Genomic DNA, 18,224 nt, shown 5'->3' on the forward strand with positions numbered 1-18,224 from the left:
TTGTTGGCTTTTTTTTTCTTGTGGGTGAGGGGGCGTTTCAAGACAGCGTCTCTCTGTGTGACCTTGGCTGTCCTGGAACTCACTCTGTAGACCACAGACTCACCGTAGATCCTCCTGCCTCTGCCTCCCGAGTGCTAGGATTAAAGGTTTGCGCCACCACCTCGTGTTGTTTTCAAGCCCAAGTCCCCTTACTGTCTGTCTGTCTGTCTGTGTGTCTGTCTTGTAGGCATTTCCAGACAAGATTTTGTCAGACTTGACTTCCTGCAGTTTACTGAGTAAAAACAATAGGTATTATTTCTCCTCTCTCCAAATATGGAGTTATATCCTAACAGTGAATGGCCTTTTCAAACGCAGACATTCTCTCTGCCCTCATAAGGTTCTGGCCTTCCCCGGTGGCCAGGAATTGGCAGCCAGGAACCTGGGTGTGCAACTCTGATTAAGGGGATCTGATGTAGTGTTCCTGTAAGTGGCACCGTCACTCCTGCCACAGAAAGGCTCTCTGTGAGCTGTGACTCAGTGGGAGGGCACTTGACTGGCATGTGCAAGGCCTGGGTCCGTTCCCAGCCCTTGGAAAAGATTCTTTTCCATTCAAATGCCAAGAGCACAATAATCTTGTTTCAGGGGTTTTTGTTTCTGATAGGGTCTCACGTACCTTCCTGTAACTCTTTGTGGTCGAGGGTGATTTTGAACTTCTGATCCTCCTGCCTATACCTCCCAAGTGAGGACTTCAGCCCTGAGCCACCGCGCTCTGATTTACGTGGTACTGGGGACTGAATCCAGGGTTCTACTAACTGAGCTGTATTCTCTGCCCTAATTGTGTGTGATTGTGCATGTGTGTGCACGTGTGTATGCATGCGTACATGTGTATGGTGTGTTTATGGCATATGAACACACATGTACATGTAGGCTATGCACATTGTACAATATTTTCTCTCTCTCTCTCGCTCTCTCTCTCTCTCTCTCTCTCGCTCTCTGTCTCTTTCACACACATACACAGAGAGAGAGAGAGACAGACAGACAGACAGACAGGCAGGCAGGCAGGCAGGCAGACAGAACCTGGAAAAGATTCAGTGTTGATTTTATTGAAAATATAAATGTGCGGACTGGAAAATGAACCGTTGACATCAGATCGGAAGTTGTCATGAAGGAAAGATCACTGAGAGAAAATTGGCTTAGTGCTGAGTTCTTTGAGCCATGGAAGGGAGTTTATGCAGTTAACCTAAGTTCTGTGTGCCAAGAGACTCTAAATCTACTGAACTTGTATCCCATGAGGGATCTGGTAGCCACCCGGCTAAGTCAGGGCCAGGTGGGGCGTTGGCCCCTGGACACCTGGGCTTCAGGCCACCTGCACTGCTCACCTCTCATTGGCCTCTTGTCCTTGACCCTCAGGAACGCCTCCGGTATGTCTGACTGAGGCCTGTGTCTCAGTGACCAGCTCCATCCTAAACTCCATGGACCCCACGGTAGACCCCTGCCAGGACTTCTTCAGCTACGCCTGTGGTGGCTGGATCAAGGCCAACCCCGTTCCCGACGGTCACTCACGCTGGGGGACCTTCAGCAACCTCTGGGAGCACAACCAAGCCATCATTAAGCATCTGCTGGGTAAGTGACAAAGGGGTTGGGGAGGGTGGTGTCCCCTACCGTGTGACCCGGAGTGAACTGGTTAACTCGGAGCTTTAGCCTTTTCGTTTGCAACATGAGATCAGAAGAGCATGTGTGGGATGGTTGTCACTGAGAGAGTACACAGCTTCAAACCTCGACTCTCAGGGCACAGCTCACTCCACTCCTGGCTGGCACTGGCTGAGCTTGTAGTATCCTCAGTAAAAAGAATTGAGATCAGACACTCCAGCTCAGACTGTATGTGTTGATCAGTGATGGGGTCACAGAGGGCACGGGTCATAGCTCAGTTGGAAGAATGCTTGCCTGGCATGCACAAGGCCACGAGTTCAGTCCCCAGCTTGAGTGATAACGGGTGTGGTATCAGCACAATCCCAGTACTGGGAGGTAGAGGCAGGAGGATCAAAAGTTCAGTTTAAAGTTAACCTAGGCTTCATGAGATCCTATGTCAAAAAGAAAAAGAAAAAAGGAAAGAGAAATCTGAGAGTCCGTTACTCTATAGGAACTGATCTCCTGGTGATCAGCCATGAAAAAGACTGTACAAAGTTCTTTTGACCGTGGAGTCCATGCTTAGACTCCCGAGTCTGTCCTGCCTGCTGCTATATTCCTGGTTAATATACAAGATCCTACCCACCCAGTGTCTTCTCTCCCAGGAGTCCCAGCATGTGCTGGACCACATGTACTGACCTGCGATTTTGCCTTCCTCTAATCCCTCGCTGGATCCTTACCAGTGATCTCAGAAACCCTTTCCAGCTCCCTCTCCTGGGGCTCCCAAAACTGGGCAAAGGCCAGAGAGTGAAAAATCTATTAATCCATCGGTCACTGATGCCACTTAGATTCATGAATACTTGACTCTGTCTTGGCCGTTGGTTGGATTTTTGAAACAAGGTCTCCCTGTGTAGTCCAGCCTGCCCTCGAACCTGAAGTAATTCTCCTGCCTCCGTTCCCTAGTGCTGGGATTACAGGTATAACATCTAGCTTGTCAGGCTTTTTAAAGCCCTTCATCATACTGAGGAGTAAGTGACACAGAAGTAGCTGCTTAAAAGAGGGCAGATCCTCTCTAAGCGACAACGAAGTCTCAGGAGATAGGAAATGGTTTTAACAGCTGCTTTTCAGGCAGCCAAGTCCTTCAGTTGCAAGTGGGTTAAGGACACCTCGCCTTCCTTTTCCAACCTCAGACCATGGCTGTTGCTAGGCTCCCTACACACCCTTTCCCCCACAGGCCCCAGCAGCTCCTCAGCAGGACCCCTCAGCCCATCCGATGCAGGTTGAGTCTGCTTGCTTTATCTGCCCCCACTACGCTGTCAGGTCCACAGCGAGTGGCCTCCAGTCTTGGACTATGACTTCCTATCTACCCTGTCCCTCTAGGTAAGGATGATGGTAGGATCCACCCTGTGCAGTAACAACCAATCAAGACCTTGACATGGGTAACCAGTAGGGCCTGGTGGCATCAGGTTCACACTACAGGGTTCTCAAACGCCAAATAAGTCCCCTACAAACTGTGGCTGCTTGTCCAGGAGTCTATTGTACGCCACAGTTCTCAGCTCTGTCAAACCCGACTCTCAGTGCCATCCGACACAGAAGGTCACTGTGAGTGGTCACCGTGAGTGTAGACTTCCTTACAGTGGTTTAGGGGTGAACATGGGGCCCAACCTCAGTTCAGAGAAACACAGCTGCCCTTCTGGTGTCTTTGTGTGAATTCTATGTGGTCTTGTCCCTCATAAGCTACCTGATGACAGAGGGGCCTCCGAGCTGCCTGATGACAGAGGTCACTGGCAAGGATGCAGCGAGGCCTCAGAGGAAGGCAAAATCATAGACTATCTTGTGTCTCAGGATGACTTGGGCCAGTTATCTGGGAAGATCAGGAGTTCAAAGCCATTCTTTGCTATACATCAAGTCCAAGGTCAGCCTGGGCTGTATGAAAACCGCTCTCAAAAGCAAAACAAGGATCGATCCTGACGATATTTAACGCAAGCTTATCGTGACCATGGAAGCATCACAGATTCCATAAAGAACAGTTAGCTATCGGGGCTGGGGAGAGAGGTTGGGGAAGAGCGCTCGCCTGGCACGCACAAGCCCCAGGGTCCACCCCCAGAACCAGAGCTGGAGGTGGGAGGTGCTACACAGGGTAGTGTACAGGGGAAGTGGGGGTGGCTAGTTATCTCCCTTCCTTTCTGTATCCCTCATACCAGTCTCTCTGAGAACATGGAACATTCCAGTCTCCTGAGCTGAGCTTCTGTTGGTCACTGGGCATGAACTGTACAGTCCTATGTCTTCTCGTTTCCATTTTGATTATAGTTTCCCGATGTTACCGTCTCGGTTTCCCCTTGCTGCCCTCTGTTTGCCTTACAAAACACTTCCCCCTGGTGCAGTGTCCACAGCAGTGGACCACTTCCATTGAAGAATGGTTTTGGTGAATTTGATGGTTCAGTCAGGGAGGTGGGGCCTGGACCGCTTAGTGGCTGGGGGTGGGGGTGGGTGGACTGTCTTCTGGCCTGGTTTTTCAGCACACTGACTGGCAAGAAGGAACAAGAAACAGAAAGACTAGAGGGCCTGCCCTGGCCCCCGCCACTTTTATGTGACCTTGGACGAGTTACCCAGTCATTTGTCTGTACACTGGGTATGATCCAAGAAAGAGCCGCTTGTGGGGAAATGTTATGACAAGTTGCACACATGGCCACGCCCACGTGCTGAGAGCCAGTCCACTTTCTCAGGGAGGCTTAAGAATGCCTGGGTTTAGATTCCAGCACGCTCATTCATTCATCTGCCTTTGTTAGCAGGTCCCTTCCCTCTCCTGGGCTCCCTTTCCTTCTCTTTGGCCGGTAACACCACATCCATCTTCCTGTATTGTCTGATACAGTGCAGGGCCTGACCCCTGACCTGCACTCGGCACCAGGAAGTGACAATGGTGCTGTCCTAAAGAGCTGGGCGCCTCCCATATCAGCCCCTCTTCCCGCTTCTTGGATGGAGCTCTTGAGGCCTGGAGCAGTCTGTGGTTTATCTAAAACAAACACTGGCCTTGCCTGACGGAGACTCCAGGTCCTACATGCTTCTGCCCAGACAATGCTGTGGCAGCCCAGGAGCCTGAGGATTTCCCAGGCACCCGGTTCCCTGCAGCCCCATCTCAGCAGCCTCTGCTTCCCTGGATGCCTGGGCGTTTGCTTCCTAACACCAGCAGCGATGTGAGAAAGAGATCCAAGAAAAACTCCCAGAGGAAAAAGAGGGCCGATTAAACGTGTGCTGTCTTTCCTCACTGGGGCTTTGGGGAAATGACTGCAGGAGTTTCTGGAACATGGGGTCCTTGGAAGGAAGTAACTAGGCAATTGGAAACTCTGTTGTCTGGTCCCATGTAGCCAAATGATTTCTACACCATTAGAGACCGAGAGGTCTCCTTTCCCACTAGAATGTTCTCCGGGCTTTTACACCCCAGTCAGTAGTAGCAGCTGTCGAAGAAGCCAAGCTCAGAGTTCAGCTTTCTTTCCTTCACTTTCCAAGTGCCTTTCACCCCTTCTCTGCCTGTCTAGCCCAAGACCTGTCTTTGTTCACCTGATCCATTAAAGTACCACTCAGGCAGCCATTTTTTGTGTTCTCCCACAGGTGCGCGCATGTGCATTTTACAAAGGTGTGCATGTGTGCGGGCGTGCGCTTTGTAGGTGTGTGCATTGGGTGCATGTGCATTTCAGAGGTGTACATATGTGTGTGTGCATCTCATAGGTGTGTGTGTGTGCATTTGTGTGTGCGTTCCACAGGTGTGTGCATGTGTGTGCATTTCACAGGTGTATGCATGTGTGTACATGTGCATTTCAGAGGTGTGTACATGTGCACACCCAGAGTTCATTAGTTCAGGGGTCTACCTCCTCCATGCCCCCACCTCTGCCCTCCAGCCTTGTGGTTACAAGCTTGTGTAGTTGTTCCCAGCTCTCACAGCGTGCTGGGGATTTGAACTCTGGGCCTCATGCTTGCATAGCAGGCACTGGACCTACTGAGCCAACTCCCCAGCTCTGTACGGCTAACTTGAGGTCCCTCTGGAGCTTGCAATGTCGTAGCTGCTCCTGAATGAGGAGGAAGCAGGAGGGTGATGTGCCTCAGGCTGTCTCGGAGCTTCTGCCCCAACCAGGGCAACACTAGCACACGGTGAGAGAAGCCTGGCAGAGATATGAATGCCTATGCCACATGGCGCCCATACATCCTGTCTCCCTTCCTCTCCTTATAGATCTCAGCCTGGCACTGGCCTTATTTTAGGGGTTGGGGCCCCTTGAAGACAGTACAGGACACACCCAGATGCCAAATTCTTAACGCAAAGAAGATTTATTTATTACCCAGGAGGGGCGAGCAGCAGGGATGGCTCTGGGTTGAACAAAAGCAAACGGCAAGCAGCAACAGCAGATGTTTTTTGGTTTTTTTTGTTTGTTTTTTTCTGGTTTTTTGTGGGGGAGACTGATGGGGTTTTTTTTGTTTTGTTTTTTTGTTTTTTGTTTTGTTTTGTTTTCTATGAAGAGAAAGGGGAAAGTCTGTGCTAGGATAAGTTGGTAGGTCCTGATTGGACAGGTTAGCCAGGGTGGACAAATACTGAATGTTGATTGTTGGATCTTAGTGTTTAGTCTCAGAAAGGAGTCGGTGGCCAAATAAGGGAATAGACTTCGGGGGCTTGCTTTAGGAATGCAATCTAAGGGTTTAACGAGGGAGAGGAATGGGGGATGGGGGATGGGCAAACCATGCTGGTGCCATGTTTGCCATGTTTAGACCTGCTAGAGCCCTTCATTCATCACTCCCTCTCCCAGACATGACGTTCTGCCTTATTCTACATGAACAGCTCTGCTGTCGTAGCACATGGGACTGAGGACCTACTGTGTGCCCAGGGGACACAAAGATGGCTAAGATACAGAATGTGAGGTGAACAGGCCAGCTACAGCCCCTGCTTGGGGTTCTCATTGCTCTCACCCCTCTGCTGTTGTAGCACATCCCATTGAGGACCTACTGTGTGCCTGGTCCCAGGGAACACAAAGATGGCTAAGATACAGAATGTGAGGTGAGCAGGCCAGCTACAGCCCCTGCTTGGGATTCTCACTGCTTTCACCCCTCTGCTGTTGTAGCACATCCCATTGAGGACCTACTGTGTGCCTGGTCCCAGGAGACACAAAGACTGCTAAGATACAGAACGTGAGGCAGACAGGCCAGCCAGAACCCTATTCTGGATTCTCATTGCTCTCACCCCTCAGCCTGAAGCGAGAGCAAGGGCTTCTTCTGGCTATCCTTGTGGGCTAACCTGAAGCTTCTCCTCCCATTCTATCCCAGCGTGTACCAAGATGCTCTTGTCACTGCCCCTGCATCTCTTACACCCAGCCCAGCAGCTGCCAACCCTGGGAGCTGAACGATTAGCTGTGGAAAAGCCAGGAACATGGCCGCAGAAACTGAGCTTGGTCCGGGAGGCCTCCTAGCATGGGCGAGAGAGCAGCTGTCCCTGAAGCAAGTGCTCTCTCTCCCTCCAGATGCCAGGGAAAGGGAGTCAGTCAGTGGCCTCTAGCTGGAACTCAGAACACACTGTGACCAGCACAGCCAGGCTGTCCTGGGGAGCCTGTCTCGAGGTCTTTTATCTCGGTGGCCTTGAGATGCCAGGCTCATTCGTGAGCTCAGAGTTCCGCCTCTGATGCTGGCCATGGCCCCTTAGGGTCATGGCCAGAGCCAGGTATGGATGGTGAGAGAAAGTTTCTGGGGCCTGACTGTCCCCTGGTGGTTCTGCTTTCCCTTCTAAGAGCCGAGCTCCTAGGAGGCGTGGCCATGGAGATGAGGCCCTGGGTGTGGAGCCCTCTCCCTCCTTCCTATCCCTGCTTCGCAGCTCCAGCCTGAGTCTCGGGCTCTTCTGTTTCCACCGTTGCTCTACAAGAGGCCTCTTCCCCTCACTCCCTTGGGGCCTGCAGGGCTCCCAGGTGTTTCCCCAGGGTCTCCAGGGGTGTGTGCGTGTGCGTGTGTGCATGTGCGTGTGTGAGTGCGTGTGTGTGTGTGTGTGTGTGTGTGCATGTGTCTTTTCCATTCCCACCATCCCACCAGGCCCTGGCTATGCCTACCCCATTTGTAGGCTGTTTCTGTGGCTTTGAGACTCTGATCAGTGACAGCCTTGGAGCCATGTCTGGTGAGGCTGGGGAATGGGACTCTCTGGAGGTGAGCGCTGCAGCAGCTCATTGAGACTTCTCAGGAACCATGCCTTTCACGTCAGCACTTGGGAAGCAGAGGCAGGTGGAACTCTGATACAGAGTTCCAGGACAGCCTGGGCCTCATAGAGAAACCCTGTCTCGGAAAACCACGGGTGCAACACACACACACACACACACACACACACACACACACACACACACACACACACTTTTCCCAGGAAATGACTCATGCCCTTGGCATCACCTGCCTGTGACAAGGACTCTCTCTCTTCTGAAAACTTGTCCCTTTATGTTCCTTTCCTTGGTCCTCGACTGTCCTTTCCCCCCTACCCCTACCCCATCCTGTCTGAGACCCCGCTTGCATGGAATATTCTCTGGAGCTGGGGAAGTGCCTGAGCTGGTAGACTGCTTAGCAGTGCCTAGCCTGTGCAGGGCCCTGGGCTTGACACCAGCAGTGTATAATCAGAGCATGGTGGCACCTCGGGGATCTCATCACTGAAGGCAGAGCCATCACTTTCTTTGACCATGCAGGCTTTTCTGTGCGTATCCCATCCAGAGGGATGTCATGAGCTTTTTTGGACTCAAGAAGCAGGTCCCATGTCTGTCTGTAAAACTTCACGTGCAACCCGGTGTCTGGCCTCCAGGCCATGCCCAGTGTGCTGAAGCCCTGGAATGAAGCCTCCAAGAAGGCCTCGGAGCTGAGCCAGATTCTCACAGGGTCCTGTGCAGAAGCCCCATGGAGCAGGGGCCTTGCCTTTGGTATTCCAACTCTTTTTTTTTTTTAAGATTTATTTATTTATTATATACACTGTAGCTGTCTTCAGACACACCAGAAGAGGGCCTCAGATCTCATTACAGATGGTTGTGAGCCACCATGTGGTTGCTGGGATTTGAACTCAGGACCTCTGGAAGAGCAGTCAGTGCTCTTAACCGCTGAGCCATCTCTCCAGCCCCCGGTATTCCAACTCTTACACAGTATGTGGTACAGAGTCGGCCTCTGATGTCTGCCTGGTGAATGACAGCACAGAGTCCCACCAGAGACTTGTTCACAGAGGACAGTGGTCTGGGGAGATCTTGGAAGGAGACAGAGGAAAAGGCTTCAAGGTCAGAAACTAAAGTAAAAGGAGGAAAAATGGCCACAGCGTTACAGAGTCTACCCTGAAGCTGGACTCTCGTGTGTGTGTGTGTGTGTGTGTGTGTGTGTGTGTGTGTGTGTGTCACACACACACTTTCTCAGACATCAGACAGCAGCTTTAGTGCATAGTAGACTCCTTGGGGGTCTGAGCAGCACAAAGAGGTATGACTACCCTGGGTGCGTCAAGAACCTTCTAGGCCATATGTTCAGGCCTGTGGCCTTAGCAGGTAGTATGTACCTCTGGTGCTGAGGAGGAAGAAGAGAAAGTAGAGGAGAAAGAGGAGGAGGAAGAGGAAGAAGAAGAGGAGGAGGAGGAGGAGGAGGAGGAGGAGGAGGAAGAGGTGGTGGTGGTAGGAGTCAGGAGTCTCGTGAGTACCTGAGCAGCTCTAAGCCCCCATCACAGTAGGATGAGATACAGCCCTAGCCTGAGCCACCAGGGTGGAAAATGGATAACAGCCCTTTGAGCCCTTTGTAAGTCTGGCAAACACATCTAGCCCTCTCAGGAGGAAGCCGGGAAGTCAGTTGGCAATGAATACACTCTTTCAAACCACTTCTGATTCCTGCCTTTACTCCCAGGTGAGGTCATCAGAGAGCTGAAAACCCAGGCGGGGTTCCCACCTTCCAGACAAGGGATTGGGGCCACATGGTGGTTGATTTAGTTAGGGTCACCATTGCTGTGATGAAACTCCATGACCAAAAGCAGTGTGGGGAGGAAAGGGTTCATTCAGCTTTGTATTTGAAGGAACTCAGGGCAGGAAGCTAGAGGCAGGAGCTGATGCAGAGGCCATGGAGAGGTCCTGCTTACTGCCTTGCTCCTCATGGCTTGCTCAGCCTACTTTCTTAAAGAACCCAGGACCACCAGCTCAGGAGTGACCCCACCCACCAAGAAAATGCCCTATATACAGGCTTGCCTACAGCTTGATCTTTTGGAGGCATTCTCTTAAGTGAGGTTCACTCCTCTCAGATCACTTTAGCGTGTGTCAAATTGACACAAAACTATGCAGCACAGCACACATTGCCACATCTGTGAGGTCATCTTACAGAGGGAAGAAACCCAGGACACAGAGGCGCTTGAATACAGCCCCAGGACAAGGCTTCTCCTCCATGGGCAGTAATTTGCCGTGGTACTTTTGTACAGCTGGGAGTGCTGAGAATCCAGGAAGAAATCACCCAGTTGGGACACAACTCTGTTATTTCTTGGCATTCTAGAAAATTCCACGGCCAGCGCGAGCGAGGCAGAGAAAAAGGCGCAAGTGTACTACCGTGCGTGTATGAACGAAACTAGGATCGAGGAGCTTCGGGCCAAGCCCCTGATGGAGCTGATTGAGAAGGTGGGTGTTCCAGTGGATGGCCCCAGTCTCCCTCTGATCAGCTTCCTGCCCTCCCCTCCAGCTTCCTCCCCACCTCATACCTCCAGCCACCATGCCCAGCCAGGACTCAGAGCCTGTCTGTCTGCTGCGGGGGTTGGGATTGCCTGAGCATGTGTGTGCATGGCTCTGTGTGGGCGGATCTGTCTGTGTGGATGGTATAGGGTGTGTGTCTGCATCTGCTGGGGAGACGCATGTGTGTGTCTAGGTGGGGGGCAGGGATTGCATTGACTAGTCCTCCAGTCCTGTGAGTATGTAGAGGGGTGTGTGAGTCTTGAAGCACCCTAGACTCTTGATTGGAATAGTTCTCTGCAAGAGGAGGACCCTGCTGATTATTAACTGATTATTAATAAGTCGCTCATCTGTTTCTTCTTTGTTTTGTGTGTGTTTAGTGTGTGTGTGTGTGTGTTTAGTGTGTGTGTGTGTGTGTGTGTGTGTGTGTGTGTGTGTGTGTGTGTTTGGGCACATGGAGGCCAGAGGAGGGCATCAGGAGTCCTGCTCTGTCAATCTCTTCCTCATGCCCTTGAGATAGGGTCTCCTCACTGAACATGGAGCTAAGCTGATAACCAGGAAGGCCCCACAATCCTCTTTCCCCACAGCACTGGGGTCATAAGGCGTTCTTGAGGCTGCACCCTGCTCTTATTGTGGGTGCTGGGAATTTAGACTCAGGCTTCCGTGGTTGTGGGGCAGGCGCTCATTACCAGTTTGTAGCATAAGACGCCTGTGGCTTCTCAACCTTTTCCCTGTAGACACCTTTGGAGTTCTATGAGACTCAGGAAACTCTGTCCCTGGCAGAGTCTCCGTCCATCTCCCTTCTAGTCACTTGGAATCAGCAACCTTGTGTGTTCTTAGCAAACTTAAGGATATCAAGGCCAGCCTGGTCTACAGAGTGAGTTCCAGAACAACCAGGGCTACACGGAGACTCCCTATCTCAGAAAGAAAAAAAAGAGCTCAGAGGACTGACTGCTCCAGGGTCGACAGCACGTGGCTGTGATTTGCCTGGGGCTCTCACACCAGCTCAGCACAGGCTCACCCCTGAGCAAACACACACACATACACCAGCTACATATACATACACACCACACAGACCCCTGAACACACACACTACCCACACCTGTGTACACACACCCATGTATACACACCACTCACATCCATGCATGTACACCATCCACCACCTACATGCCCACACCTGTGCGCACACACACACACCCATGCATGCAAACACCTCTTTCACATGTCTGCACACACACATGTGCGCATATACGCATGTCCATACACACACACCACACACATCCATGCACACATACACTACCCACACCCCTGAAAACACATACTACTCACACATGTGCACAGACACCATCCACACCTGCATATACACACACATGTACACACTACCCTCACCTGTGTACATATGCCCATGTGTACATACCACCCACATCCATGCATGTGCACCATCCACCAGCTACATGCCTACACCTGTGCACACATGCATGCGCACAAGCACACACACACACATATAGTCATGCGTACAAACACCTCTTGCACATGTCTGCACACACACCACACACACATGTACATACACACACCACACACCCCCATATACACATACACCACCCACATCCCTAAACACACACATCACACACACATGCACTCACACTGTTCACACTTGCATGCACACTCACATGCACGCACGCACCCATGCACACGTGCTCACGAACATACCACGTCTGCTCTCTCCCCACAGCTCGGAGGTTGGAATATCACAGGACCCTGGGCCAAGGACAACTTCCAGGACACGCTGCAGGTGGTCACAGCGCACTACCGCACCTCACCCTTCTTCTCTGTCTATGTCAGTGCCGACTCCAAGAACTCCAACAGCAATGTGATCCAGGTAGGCTGAGTCACGGAGGTGATATGACCTCCCAGACATGACTGGTGACACCCTCTGCTCCCCTGCCGCAGTCCCTGACCTTTGTAGCTCTGGTTGCAATGGATCTGAGTCCATCTCTCCTTGCTTTCACCTCGCCTCACCCATCCATGCTGTGTGACCTTAGGCAAATGGCTCAGCCTCTCTGAACTATAATTTCCTTGTCAACCAAACACAGTATAACACTCTTACCTAAAGTGAGGTATGTCAAGATGGGACCAGAAGGCTTCTGTGCTAGCTCTCTGGAATGTTCTTCCCCTCCCTCACCAACTCTCAGAAGGCTCTTCACCAGCACTGTCTCCACAAGTTCCCCCTGCAGTTCTTCAGGGTAGCTGCCATTTCCCTTACTGGGAAACGTGCCTGTCTCATCCCTGGTCCATGGGTGGACGTACCGTTGTTGGTAGCTCTCAGCTTCTGTTCCTGCTGGCATTTGTCTCAGAGAGAGTAGAGGACAAGCAGGGAACCTCCCCGCTCCCTGCTCACCCATTCCCTCTGCAGGTGGACCAGTCCGGCCTTGGCTTGCCCTCCAGAGACTATTACCTGAACAAGACGGAAAATGAAAAGGTAAGCTTGCCCGGTCTACCCCGCTGTGCACACGCGGAGATCCCAGACGCCTCAAAAACTTGGCTTTTACAGAGGACTCAGTTTCCTGAATGCTGACAGACAACCCTGGGGAGGGAGTGCAGGGGAGGGTGTCCCCAAATGTCCAGCATCACAGTCAGCCACTGCAGGCACAAGGGGCATCATTTCTCCCTTCTCTAAAGACAGTGGCGACACCCGCCACCATTGGTAGGTCCTGGGCCTTTTGTGGGCCTCACCACTGATAAGACTTTACCTTGCCTTGTAAGGCTCAGAGACACTCAGTGACTGCTCCCAACCACACAGCCATTAAGTGTGTCGCACACCCAGAGCCAGCTCCATTATTCCACCTGTGCCCACCCAGTTCCCAATGATGGGGAGATGATCCCCAGGGACCTCTGTTGAGAGGCAAACCTCACTTGACTGATCACCCAGCTAGAGGCTCAGCCTCATGCAGTTAGCAGCTAGTGGAGGGGCAGCTAAAGAGAGTGAACGTGATCGGATCAGGGGACACACACTGGCAGGTGGCTCAGAGCCGACTCTAAGAATAAAAATTGGGCCAGCGATGGCTTAGCAGGCAGATGGTTGCCACAAACCTGGCAACATGAGTTAGATCTCCAGAACCCGCATAAAAGTAGAATGGAAAACTGTGTCCAAAAAACTGTTCTCTGGCCTGTATGGACGCACCATGGAGTGTGTACCTACTAATAGTCAGTGTGTGTGTGTGTGTGTGTGTGTGTGTGTGTGTGTATGCTTGTGCGCACCCGCACACAAAGATCAATTCTGGAATGAGCAGAGATGGAGCCCGAGTAGCAGCGCCACCAATCCCACCCTAGGACCTGTGCAAGCATTTCAGTTTAACCCTGAGGGCTGAAGTGGACAGACTCAGCACCCTACTGGAAGCTGTGCTTCAGAAGCTTGGCTTGACACGAGCCTGTAACCCAGCATTGAGGAAGTGAAGCAGTGTGGCCTTGAGTCCCAGGCCAGCCTAGAGTAAAACCTTGTCTCAGCAAGCCAGGCACGCACCTTTAGGGAAAGAGAGGCAGGCAGATCTGTGAGTTCTAGGCCCATCAGGGCACACAGTGAGACCTGTCGCAGTGAAATGAATAAAATGTGGGTTTTCTGGGTAGAACCTTCAGCTGCGTGTGCTGGGCTGCAGCCTGTTCTGCCCTCCTCTAGCTCAGAGGACCGCAGGCGCCCGCCATTGACAGAGCTGATCCCACAGGTACTGACTGGCTATCTGAACTACATGGTCCAGCTGGGGAAACTGCTGGGTGGTGGGGACGAGGACTCCATCCGGCCCCAGATGCAGCAGATCCTGGATTTTGAGACCGCTCTGGCCAACATCACCATCCCCCAGGAGAAGCGCCGGGATGAAGAGCTCATCTACCACAAAGTCACGGCTGCTGAGCTGCAGGTAAGCTGCCCGTCGAGATGCGTCGGCTGCTGGGCTTCAATGGAAGCTCTGGGGACCCAAGCTGCAGACTCACCTTACCAGACCCTTGAAGCGACCTGATAAGGATTTCCATCCGTGAAGGCCTGGTCATGGATGGAAAGACAGGCTCAGGGAGAGACCTTTGACCCAGTAAAGACCACGAGGGTAGGAAGACTGTGGCGGTGATCACAACTCCCACGGATGTAATATTTCCACCCTCTCCTGTACCGTGTTCCCCATCCTGGTCACGGAGCACTGCACATGGAGCACGACAGAGATGTGGGCCACAGTGCTTCCCTTTTCTTTTTTTTTTATGAAAAACCCTACAGAGTTTATTTCATTTACTTTACTGTTTTGAGAGGGAGGTGTTACATCTCACTGGCCACCTTTGAACTTGCCATATAGCCTTGAGCTTCAGGTCCTCCTGCCTCTCTAATTTTTTTTTTTTTGGTTCTTTTTTTCGGAGCTGGGGACCGAACCCAGGGCCTTGCGCTTCCTAGGTAAGCGCTCTACCACTGAGCTAAATCTCCAGCCCCTAATTTTTTTAAAGACTTAGTACATATAATGTACATTGTAGCTGTCCTCAGATACAACAGAAGAGGGCATTACAGATGGTTGTGAGCCATCATGTGGTTGCTGGGATTTGAACTCAGGACCTCTGGAAGAGCAGCCAGTGCTCTTAACCGCTGAGCCATCTCTCCAGCTTCTGCCTCTATCTCTTAAGTGCTGGGGTTACAGGTGTGCAGCACCACGTCACTTCCTTTTATTCTGTTCTGTTCTGTTCTGTTCTGTTCTGTTCTGTTCTGTTCTGTTCTGTTCTGTTCTGTTCTGTTCTGTTCTATTGAGATGGGGTTTCTGTGTGTGTAGCCCTGGCTGTCCTGGAACTTATGCCATAGACCAAGCTGCCTCTGCCTCCCAAGTGCTGGGATTAAATGCTTGCACCGCCACCTCCCGGCTCACTACTTTTTAATGGGATGAGGATACACCCAGGACTTCCTGCATGCCAGGCTAGTGTTCTACCAGTTGAGCTCCATCTCAGCCTTTTCTGAGCAGGGCAGCCGAGTGCCGTGGTTAGGACCAGAGGCTCCCGAGTAGCAGAGGAGCTGGTTGGCCCTCGGGCTTGGCTCCCCGGACTGTGACATGCCCTTGGGTTGTAACTGCCCCTCAGACCTGATTGGTGTGAGGGAGCTAGAGGTCTACTATCTGCTCTGTACTCAGTCCCCTTCTAGGCCTCCCCCCATCCCTCGTGGCTGCTTGGGGCTCAGGGATCCTCAGTTGATGCCCTGATGGGTTCTCTGTTTCCATCTGCCTTGCTGGCCAGCCTTGTCTTAGACCCCCAGCCTTGTCTTACAGGTTCCTTCCTTCAGTGCACATGGGCTTGCTCTTACACACACACACACACACACACACACACACACACACACACACACCAGCTAGCCTGCCTCATAGGAAGCAGTCAGTGTCTCTCTGCTAAAGGCTTTGAGAAGGAGAAGCCAGGCAAGAAAGGCTAGGGGTGCATTCAGGTTGAATGGTTGGCCCACTTAAGCTCAGAACATGGCACTGCCCTACTCCATCTCAAGCTGATGTGGGTCACATGACCCAACCCCTTAAGCCTCAGTCTCCTTCCTAGGAAAGAAGCCCATCCCCTGAGTCCTACTCTGGGTGGGAGCACAGAGGTTAACGGCGTACACAAGGGACAGTGATTCTTCAACTTTAACTCTCGGAGTCTTTGTAGAGTAGCTCCTAGGGAGTGTTAGCCAAGAGAATTGGGCAGATAGACAGGTACAAGGGGAGAGGGACCTCTGTCAGGTGGCATTGTTGACTGAGCCTTGCTCTCACCCCTGGAGGGACACCATGTCTGTTTCAGAGTTTCACTACCATGTTTCCATAGTCCTCCCATCTGTCTGTCCCTTCTGAAGAAGGGACACTATGTTTTACAGGTTCCTTCCTTCAGTGCACATGGGCTTGCTCTTACACACACACACACACACACACACACACACACACACACACACACACCAGCTAGCCTGCCTCATAGGAAGCAGTCAGTGTCTCTCTGCTAAAGGCTTTGAGAAGGAGAAGCCAGGCAAGAAAGGCTAGGGGTGCATTCAGGTTGAATGGTTGGCCCACTTAAGCTAAGGGTCCCAGGAGGTGCCACACCCCACTCAGGCCTCCCGCAGCTGCCAGCTGCCTGCAGGTTCCCAGGGGAAGTGGTGCCCAACCGGTTGTTATGGAGACAGGTAGTGTGCCGGGCACCATCTGGCACTGTTTTCTGCTCTGAAGCTAAAAGGTTGAGGGGATGCTTGCATGGCATAATTTAGTTTGCTCCAGCCTCTCGGGGCTTACCATGGTGGCTCCACAGTAGTCTGATTCTGCAACTGATGCCCAGGGGGCACGGTAGCCCTTGAGCACATCAGCCAGTGGTCACCAGATTCATCTATCTCCTCTCCCCTGAACTTTTGAGTTATCCTAAGACAGAATAAGGGAGAAGAAAGACAGTTGGTTCTACATACCCATTGCTCCTTGGTACTCGCGTGAGAAGGGTCCTTCAGAGGAGCAGCCTACAAGGGCTAGCCTGGGCTTGGGCTCAGAACATGGCACTGCCCTACTCCATCTCAAGCTGATGTGGGTCACATGACCCAACCCCTTAAGCCTCAGTCTCCTTCCTAGGAAAGAAGCCCATCCCCTGAGTCCTACTCTGGGTGGGAGCACAGAGGTTAACGGCGTACACAAGGGACAGTGATTCTTCAACTTTAACTCTCGGAGTCTTTGTAGAGTAGCTCCTAGGGAGTGTTAGCCAAGAGAATTGGGCAGATAGACAGGTACAAGAAAACATGTCTAACCACAGGGAAGCCCTGAGCCCCACGAGGCTGGACTAAGCCTCTCTCCCCAACCGCCCACCTGACGTGATTAGGCACAGAGGAGTGAGTAGGTAAAATGTTGATGGTTGTTTCTGTGACGAGCAGTGCTACCTGGGTCCCCAGCAGTAAAATAGTAACAATTAATTTTATTTCCAAACCCTGAATAAAGGCACTGCCAGCTTCAGTATAGGGTCCTCGGCTGGCCCAGCTGCCGTAATCAGATGGCTCCAGGTTAGCCCAGAATAGAGGCTGTGTTCAATGAATTATATACATCCAGCATTGCTTCTGCAGACACTGTTCCCTTCCTTCATGGGAACTTCTGGGTCAAAGGTCACTGGGGAGTAAACTTCCTCCTCTGCCTGTTTCCCCATGGTTTAGAGTGTCTTCTTGTTCTCCTTTACTTCCAGTGTTGGGAACTGAACCCAGAGCCTTGTACATCTAGGCAATTGGTCTACCACTGAGCCACAACCCAGTCTCAGTTTTGTTTCTTTTTGTTTGTTTGTTTTAAAGATTTATTTATTTCATGTATGAGCACACTATCACTGTCCTCAGACACACCAGAAGAGGGCATCGGATCTCATTACAGATGGTTGTGAGCCACCATGTGGTTGCTGGGAAGTGAACTCAGGACCTCTGGAAGAGCAGTCAGTGCTCTTTTTTTTTTTAAACATTTATTTATTTATTATGTATACATCATACAGCTTTCTGCCTGCATGTATGCAACTACAGGCCAGAAGAGGGCACTAGACCTGATTATAGGTGATTGTGAGTCACCATGTGGTTGCTGGGAATTGAACTCGGGACCTCTGGAAGAGCAGTCAGTGCTCTTAACCTCTGAGCGATCTCTCCAGCCCCCTCAGTTTGTTTTTTTAAAGATTTATTTTTATTACTTTTAAATTGTGTGCATACATGGGTGTCCCTTTGAATGTGCACACATGCAATTGCCCTCAGGGTCCAGAAGGGGGAGTTGGAGCTCCTTGAGCTGGAGTTATGCACACCTACTAGCCTGACATGGGCACAATGAAACCATACTTGGTTCTTCTACAAAAGCAGCCTGGATTCTGTTTCCCACTGAGACTCCTCTCCAGACCCAGACATTTATACAACTAACACAGGCTGGCCTCAGTCTACACAATATGGAACTTGCTATG

At 51.6% G+C, this 18,224-nt stretch overlaps 1 protein-coding gene across 5 annotated transcripts in view; it reads left to right on the forward strand.

Annotated features, from left to right (window-relative positions):
* The window catches only part of Ece1 (endothelin converting enzyme 1), a 102,140-nt gene that overhangs the window by 60,273 nt on the left and 23,643 nt on the right, over positions 1-18,224 (forward strand). For all 5 annotated transcript variants that reach the window (NM_053596.2, XM_087551456.1, XM_087551457.1 and 2 more), the window contains 5 exon segments: positions 1,390-1,602; positions 10,114-10,235; positions 12,016-12,162; positions 12,697-12,762; positions 14,003-14,194. In NM_053596.2, coding sequence (NP_446048.2) covers positions 1,390-1,602; positions 10,114-10,235; positions 12,016-12,162; positions 12,697-12,762; positions 14,003-14,194 — 740 coding nt within the window.

Source organism: Rattus norvegicus, chromosome 5, assembly GCF_021556685.1.
Source record: "Rattus norvegicus strain SHRSP/BbbUtx chromosome 5, alternate assembly SHRSP_T2T, whole genome shotgun sequence".
Lineage (NCBI taxonomy): Eukaryota > Metazoa > Chordata > Mammalia > Rodentia > Muridae > Rattus > Rattus norvegicus.